We start from the raw sequence: 13,043 nt of genomic DNA, 5'->3' as shown, positions 1-13,043 counted from the left end.
AGAATGTCCCGCAACGCCGCCGCGGCCGCCGCCCACTGAGCATGCGCACAGCGGCGCTGCCGGAAGTGACAACACACGTCGCGGAGGCGCCCCGCCCCTTCCGCCCGCACGCCCCGCCTAGGCCTCGCCCCTCCGCTCTCCCCGCCCCTCCCCCTCCCCTCTCTCGCCCGCTTTCTGTCAGCCTCTCTCCCTCTCCCTCTCCCCCCTCTCTCTCTTCCTCTCTCGCACCTGAGCACACGCACCTGCCCGGGCCCGGCTCCGCTCCCTCCTCCTTCCTCCCCTTCCCTCCCCCTTCCCCGCCCCGGCCGGAAGGCTCCGGTCGCGGCCGCTGGAGCCTAGCGGCTGCGTCACCGCCGCCCCCCCAGACAAGATGGACACCGCGGAGGAAGGTAAGTCGGCGGCGCCCGCGCCCTGTGCTTGCGGCCCCCGCGTTCGGGTCGGGCCCGTGCCGGTTCCGTGCGGCGCTCGAGGAGGGCGGCGGGGCCTGGGCGGCGCGTGAGGTGGCGGGGTGGGCGGGGGCGCCTCCGCTCGGGTCAGGGGCTCGCGGTGACAGCGTCGCGAGCGGGCGGGACCGGCACCCGGGCCGTTTGCCCCACGGAGCAGCGGGGCGCGAGGGGCGGCGGGGAGCCTGCGGGGGACCCGTCGGCGCCTCCAGCCGTTCCCCGCGCGCCCGCGCCGGTCGTGGGCCGGGGGCGTCGGGCTGCGGTGGCCGGCGTGGCTCCCCGACCCCCCCACTCCGTCCCGCCAGCCCCGGGGGGCGACGGCGCCGTCGTCGCGGCTGGAAGTCTGAGGGGGCGTTTTCTACGTCCTTCTCCCCCCAACCCTGCCACACTCGGTTTTGTCCGTCTTTTAACGTTGCTTCGCCCGCCCGTTCCAGCGGCCCGACCCCTTCGCGACGAAACTTCTTTGTTGACTCTGAAACTTCGCGAAAAACACCTCGCCAGGTGACGGCCGAATGACCCCTATTTGAAGCCCTCGCCCTCTTGCTTGCGTGCCCCCCACCGGTAATTTGTTTACAGACGAGGAAGGAGCAGGCCCAGCGAGGTTATTCGAAGCAGGAAGGCTCTGAAGAGACTCCTTTTGTTTGGGTGCGGTTTATTTTGTGCTCAGCCCCTGACACCGATAAGCAGAGTTTGTATGTGTGTGTGTGTGTGTGTGTGTGTATGTATGTGTGTGTGTGTGTGTGTGTGTGTGTGTGTGTGCGTGTGTGCGTGTGTGCGCGCGCGCCTGGTGGGTGCGTGTGCTTTGACACCAGCAGACTCGTAAGCAGTATACAGAAGTGAAGACACAACTGAACATCTGTGGCTATTGACATGCGTTTGCTTTATTCAGTGGAGGTAGTTAGGTTGTTTCTAAGCAATTTTATCTTCCTAGAGTCTATCGAATATTGAGTAAGTGTATAGATGAATTTACTAATTTGTTTCTTGTTTCGATTATCAGTGGAGATACGTTTATGCTTGAGGTCTTATGTGGGGATGTGATAAGCGTCTTTCAGCCTTTCAGATTGTGACTCTTGGTGATTTTAGATGAAGATCGTTGAGGACTGTTGTGGTATGCAATAATTAGTGGTAGAAAATATGATATTGTCCATATATTTAATGAGTGGAGGGGATCAGTGTATCATTTTTTTAAAGAAGTCTTTCCTTGGATAATAAAAGAACCTCAGCCGTAATGATATTTGCATGTTATACTTGACAGTTTACAAAGCATAGTTACATGCCTTCACATTTGATCTTACTAAGAGCCCTGTGGAGTAGGTAGGTATTATTATCTTTTATAGATGTGGAAGTTGTTGGTAGTTATTTTAGTTAAAGTTTGTCCAGGTTTCACACCCGAATAAGAAAAATTTGGTATTCTGATTACAAATAATTTTCCTTTCATTGTGTTTCGGCTGTTTCTATTATGTACTGTGAGTGAAAGGTCATTGCCACAGGAGACTCCTTTGGAAACAGTCAAGTGAAACTGCTGAGATTAAGAATGACTTTTTTTGGACAGGTGGTCCTAGTGTGTAAATTTCGGTCTACATCCATACATCCTTTTGGGTTCAAATTTTAATGACTGAACCTAGTAATACATGTGTTTATTGATTTATCACTTGATATATACCGGCATGTTTTATTAAGTTCTCATTCTTTGGGCTTATGCACTTAGTACCTGTATACACTTACCATATGATAGTGGTGATTCAGGAATTGCAGAATCTCAGTCTGTGTGGAATCGTGGAAGACATATTTTCAGTGTGCTTCTTAGTGCACTGTTTTTTTTTTTCTTTTCTGTGTAAAATTATAATCAGGATGAGGTATAAATGATGTTTATGTACTAACTCGAACACTATTCTCTATTGAAATAACTAACATTTACTGAAGGGTTGATGTATGGCATGTCCTTCACTAAACATTTTACACACAACTCACATTTTACACACAAACACTTACTGGTAGGTAGCACTCTCTTTTCACAGATGAGGAGACTGAGGATTAGTATGATTAAGTAACTTCGCCAGCGTCATAACAGGTGACCGATGTCAGAGGCAAGATTCAAACTCAGTCCTGTTGGACTTCGTGATTACGTTAGATATTTCAGACTTCATGTTTAAATTAGATATTTATAAGTGGCTACGCTGTGTCTCCTTGCTGGCTCAGGTGGTAAAAAATCTGCCTGCAGTGCAGGAGACCTGGGTGTGATCCCTGAGTGGGCAAGATCCCCTGGAGAAGGAAATTGCTAACCACTCCAGTATTCTTGCCTGGAGAATTCCATGGACAGAGGAGCCCGGCGGACTGTAGTCCATGGAGTCACAAAGAGTTGGACACAACTGAGCAACTTTCACTTCACCTTGTATCCAGTGTTGAGAAAACTGAATTTTTGTCACTCCGTTTATAAGATGAATTATTTACATGATTGGCAAAGTGTCACTTTGCATTTGTTTTATGACACAGTTATGAAAGTGACTTTTAATACTTCTCATGCCTAATTTTGCAAAATTCCAAATTAGAAGTCTTCTGAAATTTTCAAATTAATGTAAACTTAACTTGAAAAAAGGCTGGAAAGAGTGGGAGCATTACAGATTTCATGAAAAAATGATATAGTGATGATACCAAAAAGCTTGGAAGCAACTTCTGTTTGCTAAATGAGTCACTACAGGTTATTTCTTAAATTAAAAAAATGCAGTTGGATTTTTATCTGATTATAAAAGAAACTTTCATTTTGTAGGAGACTTGGAAAATATGGCTAAACATAAAGAACATAAAAATTTTTAAAAATCTTTAAATTTTATCATTCATTGTTAATAACACCGAAGACATTGTTTACTCACCTGTTTTTGAAATACCAACCAGCAAATAGTGTTAACTCTTCCATCTCTTTTAAAAATGCTTGCTGCTTTCCCCTAATGGTACCATATATGATGGTATATTCTCAGAATGTTTCATATTTGTAGTTAAAACCTTGAATCATTACAAAATTGATTATTTGCCAGATTTTGACGCTTCATATTTTTGTTTGTTCTGTATTAAAGTGTTCAGTATATTAAATCTTATTTTTGCAAAACCAACAGGTTTATCATCATTCTCATAATACAGGCATGCCTTGATTCTATTGTGTTTCACTTTATTGCGCTCTGTAGATAATGATTTTTTTTTTTTTAATTGAGGGTTTGTGGCAACCCTGCACCAAGTCTGTAGGTGCTGTTTTTCTAAAAACATTTGCTCACATGCATGTCTCTGTGTCACATCTTAGTAATTCTTTCCGTATTTCTTTTTTTTTTATTTCCATATTTCAAACTTTCTCATTATTACTGTATTTGTTATAGTGATCTGTGATTTACTACTATTACAGTTGTTTTGGGACACCATGAACTGTGCCCACAAAGAGAGCAAACTTAACTGATCAATGTGTGTTTTCTGACTGCCCCACTCAACTGCTGTTGCCATTTCTTTTTTTTTCTCCTCAGGGCCTCGCTATTCCCTAAGACACTTGAAATTAGGCCGTTTAATAACCCTGTAATGATCTCTTTTAAGTGTTCAAGTGAAAGAATAGTTGCCTGTCTCTCACTTTAAATCACAAGTTAGAAATGATTAAGCTCAGTGAGGAGAGTATGTTGAAATCCAGGATAGGCCGAAAACTAGGCCTTTTGCTCCAGCTAGCCAAGGTGTGAAGGCAAAGATAAAGTTGTTGAAGAAAAGAGTGCTGCTGCAGTGAACATACAGATGATAAGAAAGAGAAGCAGCTGTATTGCTGATAGAGTCTTAGTGGTCTGGAGAGATCAGACCAGGCCCACACTCCCTGAAGCCAAAGCCTACCCAGAGCAAGGCTCTCTTCAGTTCTCTGAAGGCTGAGAGAATGGAGGAAGCTGCAGAGGAAATGTTTAAAGCTAGCAGAGCTTGGTTCATGAGTTTTAAGGAAAGCAGTTCTGTCTTTAACGGCAAAGTGCAGAGTGAAATAGCCAGATATCTAGAAGATCTAGCTGAGATAATTCTTAAAGGTGGGTCACACCGAAAAGCAGATTTTCAATATCCAGGAAACAGCCTTATATTGGCAGAAAATGCCAACTAGGATTTTAATAGCTGGAGAAGGGAAGTCAGTGCTTGACTTCAAAGCTTCAAAGGACAGGCTGACTTGTGTTAGGGGCTAATGTAGCTGGTCATTTTAAGTTGAAACTGTTGCTCATTTACCATTCTGAAAATCCTAGGTCTCTTAAGAATTACGCTAATTCTACTCTGCCTCTGCTCTGTAAATGGAACAACAAGGCCTAGATGACAGCACAAATGGTTTACTGAATATTTTAAACCCACTGCTGAGACCTACTGCTCAGAAAAAAAAAAGATTCCTTTCAAAATATTGCTGTTCATTGACAATGTACCTGATCACCGAAGAGTTCTGATGGAGATGTGCAGTGAGATGAATGTTGTTTTCATACCTGCTGACAAACAAAATCCATTCTGTAGCCAGTGGATCAAAAAGTACTAATAATTTTGACTTGGAAAGTCAAAGTCTTATTATTTAAGAAGAAATTTCTTAAGCCTATAGCTGCCATTTGTTGTTGTTGTTCAGTCATAAAGGCATGTCTTACTCTTTGCAACTCCATGGACTGCAGCGTGCCAGACTCCCATGTCTTTCACTGTCTCCTGGAGTTTGCCCTCATTCCTGTCCATTGAGTTAGTGATGTTATCGAATCATCTCATCCTCTGTCGATTCAGCAAGCTGACGTGGAGATGATGATTCCTTTGATGGATCTGGACAAAGTAAATGGAAGACATTATGGAAAGGGTTCACCATTGTAGATGCCATTAAGAACCTTTGTGATACTAGAACAACATTGTAAATCAACCATCATTCAATTAAAAGAATAAATAAAAATTTTAAAAGAGAACATTTATGATTCACAGGAAGAGGTGAAAACATCAACGTCAACAGGAATTTAGAAGAGTTTGGTTCCAACCCATGTTGATTTTGAGGGGTTCAAGACGTCAGTGGAGGAAGTAATTGCAGATGTGGTGTAAATAGCAAAAAACCTAGATTTAGAAGTGGAGCCTGAAGATGAGACTGAATATTGTAATTTCATGGTAAAATATTAACAAATGAGTTGCAAAGGGGTGAGCAAAGAAAGTAGTTTCTTGAGACAAAATATACTTGTAGTGAAGATGTTATGAAAGTTGTTGAAATGACAACATACATTTAGAATATTATGTAAACCTAGTTGGTAAAGCAGGGGCAGGGTTTAAGAGAATTGATTCCACTTTTGAAAGACGTTCTGTTAGGTAAATTGCTCTCTCATTAAATCTTTAAATGTCAGAGCTTGAGAAGACCTTGTATCTTTCTCATTTTGTCAGTCAGGAGTCTGATTCTGCAACGCACTGAGGTTTTTCAGTTTCAAAGAAAAAATGCTGTCCTTTGCCAAAGGGTATGCACTTTTAAAAAAAGGACTGCAATATTGGAATTGATGTTGCAAGCAAGTATTGATGTATGAAACTCTCATTAAGATATTAAACATTTTGCTATAGAAGAGTGCTCTTATTTCAGCCCAGTGATACATAGAGGTGACGTTTTTCTTTTTCATTTTTCTAAATTACTGCTCAAACTAGCAAAACATAATATAAAATCTTAGCAGTTTTTTATGGACTGCCGAAGCAATTCTTCTTAATGCTTTGTGAATTGCATTCATTGGGAAGGGATGAAGCTCAAGTGTATCATATTGATCATGTTATGTAGTGTGGCAAAACCTTGACATGACTTAGATTTGGAAGCAGTGAGTTCAAAGGATAGGAAGTTGTCAGAAGCAGACAGCTAGTTATTGTCTTTCTAGAACCACATGGTCTTTTATCTGCTTCCAGTAATGTCTACATTGTTTTTGCCACAAATCAGCTGTCACTGCTTTGGCATGCCTATGGCCAGTCATACATGCAGTTATTTGACGAGTGCTTACTGATCAGCTGTTGTGAACCAGGCACTATTTTATGCACCTGGGGTAGGCGGGTAGCAAAATAGACAAAATCCCTTTTTTCATAGAGCCTGCAATCTTGTCTTTGGCTTCGTAAAGGAGGAAGGGAGAACAGAAAATAAACATGTAATAAATTATATGGCAAGACAAGACAGTTATACGTGCTGTGGAGAACAGTCAGTTCAGAGGGAATGAGATGGGTGAGAGAAGGATAAGAGATGAAGGAGGATTACAAAGGGGCCTGAGTTAATTCTGGTAGTGATGGATCGGTCATTATCTCGAATGTGGTGACAGCTTTACCAGTGTCAAGCATGTCAAGTGGTATCCTCTTAAGTGCATCTGATTGTATGTCAGTTATCCCTCAGTAAAGCTGTCTTAAAAAATCCATTGTCTTTTACTTACACATGGCTTTGTATCATCATGTAGTGATCATTTGGTAGCTATTGGATCAAGTTATGCAAATCTTCCAAATGTTGACATGTTTTCCTGTATAATATAAAAGTCATATTGATTAAGGACACCACTTATCTCAGAAGGGCTTTAGATATTTGGGAAACTGTATGCTTATTGTGGTGGAAACAGGTTTGCTAAAATCCTAATTTTTTGCTTGAAAGTTGTGTCATTGGCAACAAATATTGTTAGTTGGTTTCTCTGGTTCTTAGACTCACTTCATTCTTTTGTGACAGTGCCTGCCACATACCTGCTTGAGTAACTGTTGTCTGTCAGGCTTTTTTTTTCTTCCATAGTAAAAATGGTGTTTCAGTGGGGTAAACGCAGTTCCAACTTGTCACACTAAAGAATAATCCAAGTGCTTTTTCTTGAGACAATCATTGCTGTTGAGCCTGAGCCCAAGAATGAGCCTAGACTCCCTGTATTTTTCAGTTCTTAAAATTTTCACTTGGTTCTTTAAATCCTCTTTTTTCTTTGTACTTTGGATCCAGTGAGGAGACTGAAAACACAGTAACTTAATTAGAGGAAGTTGAAAGAATTATTAAGCTGTGGTAAAAGAATAATTATAAAGATGCCAGGACTGCTGTAAAGGGTACGCTGGACCTGAGGGAAAGTGCAGGTAGGAAGACTTGGGAGGGGTGGAACTCTTCCTCACAGCTGTGGTTCAGGTTGCATTGGAGAAGAGAAGGGTGGAGTCCAGGCCAAAGCCAGGCCACAGGTTCTGGGTGAGCAGGAAACACCCCCTCTCCCTCCCCCTGCCCCAGGGCGCATGCGGGAAACCCAAGGTTGGTGGGTGGGTAGGCATGCATGGAGAGTTAGGGTACCGCTGTGAGTGCAGGGCCTGGAGTGTGTTGAGGTCTTATCAGTGGGGCTGTGAGAAGCTGGCAAACCCACTGAGAGTGCAGCAGGAACAGCTTGCTCCAGGCCTCTTGTGTTGTCCCTCCAGCACCCTCTACTGACAAATCCTTTTCTGAGAACTGTTTAAGAAAGTCAGTCTCTTATTACTGAACAGGTAGTACTGAAGGGTAAGTTTGGAGCTGAGAAGAATCAGACTGATACTCCGCACACTCCTACTGACACTTGGGAATTACTGCCTGTGCTGCTGAACTTGAATTTGCCCACTGCTGGGCAAAGCCAGAAGTAGAAAACGACGGTGCCCCTTCCCTCCGTCTTCTGATCCCACAGAAGAGCATATCACTGACAGACGTAACTCAAGCCTAGTAGTAGTTTTCAGGCTGGAAACTAGTTTTGGGCTTCCAGGAGCAGTAGTGCAGGTGAATGTTAGTTCTGTAATGACCTGTAATCTGAAGGGATAAGAAATGACTAAGCTTTGGGATATATGGATTGGAATTTTAAATCCAATTTAAATTGGAATTTAAAATTTTCAAGGCCTAATTACCAAATCCACATTTAAAAAGTATGTGTGTGTGTATATATATATATATATATATATACACACACACATACATACACACTTCCACAGTCAAAAAGGAAGTGTTTTCCACAAAATTTTAGTTCAATTTTTTTTCTTATAGTTGTAAAAGTAGCAATGAATCAGTAGAAACTGGGGAAAGAGGAGAAGAAAATCACCCATATTCTCATCTAACCAATTATAGTGACTCTCATTTTTTGTGTGTGTGTTTTCTCTTTTAGGCTGTTTTAGGTTTCTTACCTAGTGGGAAGAACAGTGTATATTCATTTTTAAGTTTGTGCTTTGCTTATTTAACATTATACATTTTTTCTATATTGTTATATAGTTGTTAAATTTGCTGTTTTTAAGGGACTATAGACATTCCAAGTCGGACATGACTGAGTGACTGAACAGCAACAAATAGACATTCCAAGTACTGAATGTACCACAGTTTATGTAGCCACACTCCTGATCTTGGCTGTAATGTTTTGAGTATTGTGGCCCTGCCAAGAGACGTGGGATTTCCCCAACCAAGGATCGAACCCACACCCCCTGCATTGGAAGCACGGAATCTTAATCACTTGACTTGCAGGGAAGTCTTGAGTAACACTTTTCAATAATTGTTTACTGTAATCATAGCTGCTAATTTTAAGATTTTTGTCGATAATCAGATATTGAAAATCCCTGTTACTGCAACCAAGTGAATCAGCATCAACTTTAGCAGTCATACAAATCATGTTGATAATATGTACCCTCTATATTATGTGATGAAATGGCACTCTGCCTGTGAGAGTTTCCTTCCCAAAATACATAGCTCCACTCTAATCATGAGCAAAAACCATAAACAGATTCTGATAGAAGGGCATCTTGCAATACTCCTTGAAATGATAAAAGTTGTCAAAGACAAGCAAAGTCTGAGAAACTGCCAGAGCAAAGAGGAGCCTAAGAAGACCCGACAACTAAATGTAATGTGGATTCTGGAACAGAAAAATCCCTTTAGGTAAAGATCAAGGAAATCCGAATAGCCTGTTGACTTTAGTTGATGAGAGTGTGTCAGTATGGGTTCATTAAGTGTCATAAAAGGAACACCCTAATGTAATAGAAGTGTGACATCCTAATGTAGGATGTTAGTAATAGGGGTACTGGGTATGTGGAAACACTGTAGTGTCTTCCCACATTTTCTGTAAATGTAATCTGTTCTAAAAAATAAAATATATTAAACCATTGTTTATTAAAATCATCACTCGTTTATCACCAGAAGGAAAGTGGAAACTTTTTGAAGTCTTAAAGAGCTTTCCAGGTAGACAGTGGTTTCAGAGTTAGGATGTACCCAAAGCTATGAGTTGGTCTGTATTTTTCCTTAGAGTAGATGCTTAGAATGTATGTGGTGAACTGGATTGTTGGCTAAAAAAACTAAAGGGATGGGCTAGCCCTAAATGGGTACTGACTTGGTAACCTCTCACACTATTGGGCTTTCCCTCTCTCTTTCCTCTCCTGGGCTGTCTCCTTGCTCAGTCACCCAGGATTTGAAGGTTTCATTCAAAGTACCTTAATTGAGCTAGGTACTGGGCTAGAAACTTTCAAAAGGTATGCTTTGTGAAGATACTTGTTGTTCAGTCACTCAGTTGTGTCTGACCCTTTGCGACCTCATGGACTGTAGCACACCAGTCTTCTCTGTCCTTCACCGTCTCCCAGAGTTTGCTCAGACTCATGTCCATTGAGTTGATGATGCCATTCAACCATCTTGTCCTCTGTTGTCCCCTTCTCCTCCTGCTGTAAATCTTTCCCAGCATCAGGGTCTTTTCCAATGAGTTTACTCTTTGCCTCAGGTGGGCAAAGTATTGGAGCTTCAGCTTCAGCATCAGTCCTCCCAATGAGTATTCAGGGTTGATTTCCTTTTGTGAAGATACTAAGTATTCAAATAGGCAAACCAACTAAGCAACAAAAGTTGCTACAGGATTTAACAGAAGTTTGCCCTTGAAAACCACTAAGAGCTTTTTTTTTTTCCTAGGTAGGTTTGCAGAGCTTTGATTTCTAGGTAGGTATGTGTTCATAACCAGCAAAATGCATTGATTTTACTTTGGCCTGAACAAGATGTGTAATTTGACTGTGTGCAAATTTGGTGGAGCCTTACTCCACCACATTTCATTCTTAGGGAAGGGCCTCAGGCTGCCTCTTTTGTACACTTTGCTCTCCTTTTGTACCGTTGGCCTTGTTATTCTGTTGAAGTTTCAGGTGGTGGGATTGATACTACTAAACAAAATAGATTATTCTTTTACTCCCTCTCCCCCCCTTCCCCTTTGAGGCATTTTATTTGCATGTGTTAAACTCCTTTAGGAAAGAAATTCCAGGATTTCTCTCCTGTGTGTTTTTGTCTTGTTTCTTCATGGTCCTCATGCCACCTGAGGTGGTCAGGACAGTGAAACCAAGCTAACAGAATGGAAGTAGGTTATTTTGCCATTTTTCTAGGTTTTCAAGTTGCACTTCCAAATCTAGGGCTGGTCACTCCACGCTTGTTACCTTGCCTGTGAGATTCACTCTAGTTTTCCCAGATCATCAGTGATTGGAAATTCACCAGTGTAAGCATGCTTCATCATCACAGTCAGAAACCAGATGACGACTTGTGAGCATAGCCTGATAAGGACCTAGTATTGGTCTTTCTTTTCAGCATTGTTAATACTCTTGAGAGCATGGAAAGATGGTGGAAAGAGTTTTCTTTGAATTTCTCTGTTGGTGGTAGTTATGCTTGTTTTAGTTTTGTGAATCTGCTAAGATCTTTTATAAAATAGGAAAGGTTAATTTGTGTCTTAGTCACAAACTACCCCCAAACCTTAGCAGCTTACACCAACAAAAGGTTGACGTTTCTCACTGACATCATATCTCGAAACAGTCCTAAGTTGGATCACTTGGAGATCTAGATGGAAGACCGTGTTTTTGATCCCACAGTCCTTGAGGCAGGAGCATGCAGTGTGATGGAGTGTGTTCATCGGGGCCCAAAGTCTTCTGTCCAGAAGTGATGCCCATCGCTAGACCTCATATTGCATTGCCCATAGCAGGTCACATGTCCACGTAGGATTTCAGAGGTGACAGGGAAGTGCAGTCACATTTGATGACCAGCACTGATGATTCCCACAGTCCCTTGCAACGTGGTTGGATGGAATAAATGTGCTCACTGCCATATGTTTCAGTCTACAACTTCATTAGACCACATTTTAGAGAGAGAACCAATTTTTTTCCATGTCATTACCTTTTCTCATTTTCTCTTTCTCGTTTCTCATTACCTGTTTTGTCTCCTTCATCTGTTTAGTCACTACTATAGAAAATCTTTTGATCTTTTTTCCCCTCCAAGTATAATTAAAGTAAAATTTATCTTATTTAATGTCTGAGTTTTTCACAAATGCATGCAGTCATGTAGTCACCACAGTCAAGAAGATATAGAATACTTCTTTCACTACTCAAAATATCTCCATGCCTTTTTATGGTCAACTCTCCCTCCAGACCCTGGAACCACTCATCTGTTTCTGTCTATATATTCAGTTCAGTTCAGTTCAGTTCAGTCGCTCAGTGGTGTCAGACTCTCTGCGACCTCATGAATCGCAGCATACCAGGCCTCCCTGTCCATCACCATCTCCCGGAGTTCACTCAAACCCACGTCCATCGAGTCGGTGATGCCATCCAGCCATCTCATCCTCTGTCGTCCCCTTCTCTTCCAGCACCCAATCCCTCCCCACGTCAGTCATTTCCAATGAGTCAACTCTTCACATGAGGTGGCCAGAGTACTGGAGTTTCCAGCTTTAGCATCATTCCTTCCAAAGAACACCCAGGGCTGATCTTTAGAATGGACTGGTTGGCTCTCCTTGCCTATATATTAGGTTGGTACAAACGTAATTGTGGTTTCAGACCTTGAATTTCAAATCATTATAATAAGGGTCAAATATATCTTTATTAATCAAAGTAGGAACCATTATAATCAACATGTTTTTGCCAGTGGGAGGTGCTTGTTTATTCCTGTAGCATAAAAGTCCATGCCTCGTGATTCAGCAAACTCTTGGAAAGCATTGTCTTTCTCCTGCTGGTTGTGGAAGCATTTTTCCTACGAAAAGTTGTTGAGGTGCTTGAAGAAGTGGTAGTCGGTTGGCCAGAAGTCAGGTAAACATGGTGGATGAGGCAAATTTTTATAGCTCAATTCCTTCAACTTTTGAAGCGTTGGTTGTGCAACATGCAGATGGGCGTTGTCGTGGAAAGTAATTGGGCCCTTTCTGTTGACTAATACTGGTTTCAGGCCTTGCAGTTTTTGGTGCTTCTCATTGCTTGGCTGAGCATATGTCTCAGATGTAAGGGTTATGCTGAGATTCAGAAAGCTGTAGGGTATCCTATGGGCAGCAGACCACCAAACAGTGACTATGACTCTTTTTTGGTGCAAGTTTGGCTTTGGGAAGTGCTTTGGAGCTTCTTGGACCAGCTGCTGAGCTGGTCATCGACAGTTGTCATATAAAATCCAGCTTTCGTCACACATCACAATCTGATCAAGGAATGATTCCTTGTTGTTGTGTAGGATAAGAGAAGATGCCTCTTCAAAATGATAATTATTTTCTGATTTTCGGTCAGCTCATGAGGCAGCCACGTTTTTCACCTTTCTAGTTTGCTTCAAACGCCAAATGAATGTAGAATGTTGACGTTGAGTTCTTGGGCAACTTGTTGTGTAGTTGTAAGAGGATCATTGTCAATGATGACTCTCAGTTGTTG

At 42.1% G+C, this 13,043-nt stretch overlaps 1 protein-coding gene across 1 annotated transcript in view; it reads left to right on the top strand.

Moving 5' to 3' along the window:
• Nucleotides 1–322: 322 nt before the first annotated feature.
• Nucleotides 323–13,043, top strand: part of MARCHF6 (membrane associated ring-CH-type finger 6) — a 74,611-nt gene continuing 61,890 nt past the window's right edge. The window contains exon 1 of the mRNA XM_068990418.1: nucleotides 323–389. Within this exon, the coding sequence (XP_068846519.1) occupies nucleotides 371–389 (19 nt within the window). The 5' untranslated portion in view covers nucleotides 323–370. The remainder of the gene's footprint in view (nucleotides 390–13,043) is intronic.

The sequence above is a fragment of the Capricornis sumatraensis genome, chromosome 18 (genome assembly GCF_032405125.1).
Source record: "Capricornis sumatraensis isolate serow.1 chromosome 18, serow.2, whole genome shotgun sequence".
NCBI lineage: Eukaryota > Metazoa > Chordata > Mammalia > Artiodactyla > Bovidae > Capricornis > Capricornis sumatraensis.
This window is presented reverse-complemented; position numbering and strand designations above follow the sequence as displayed.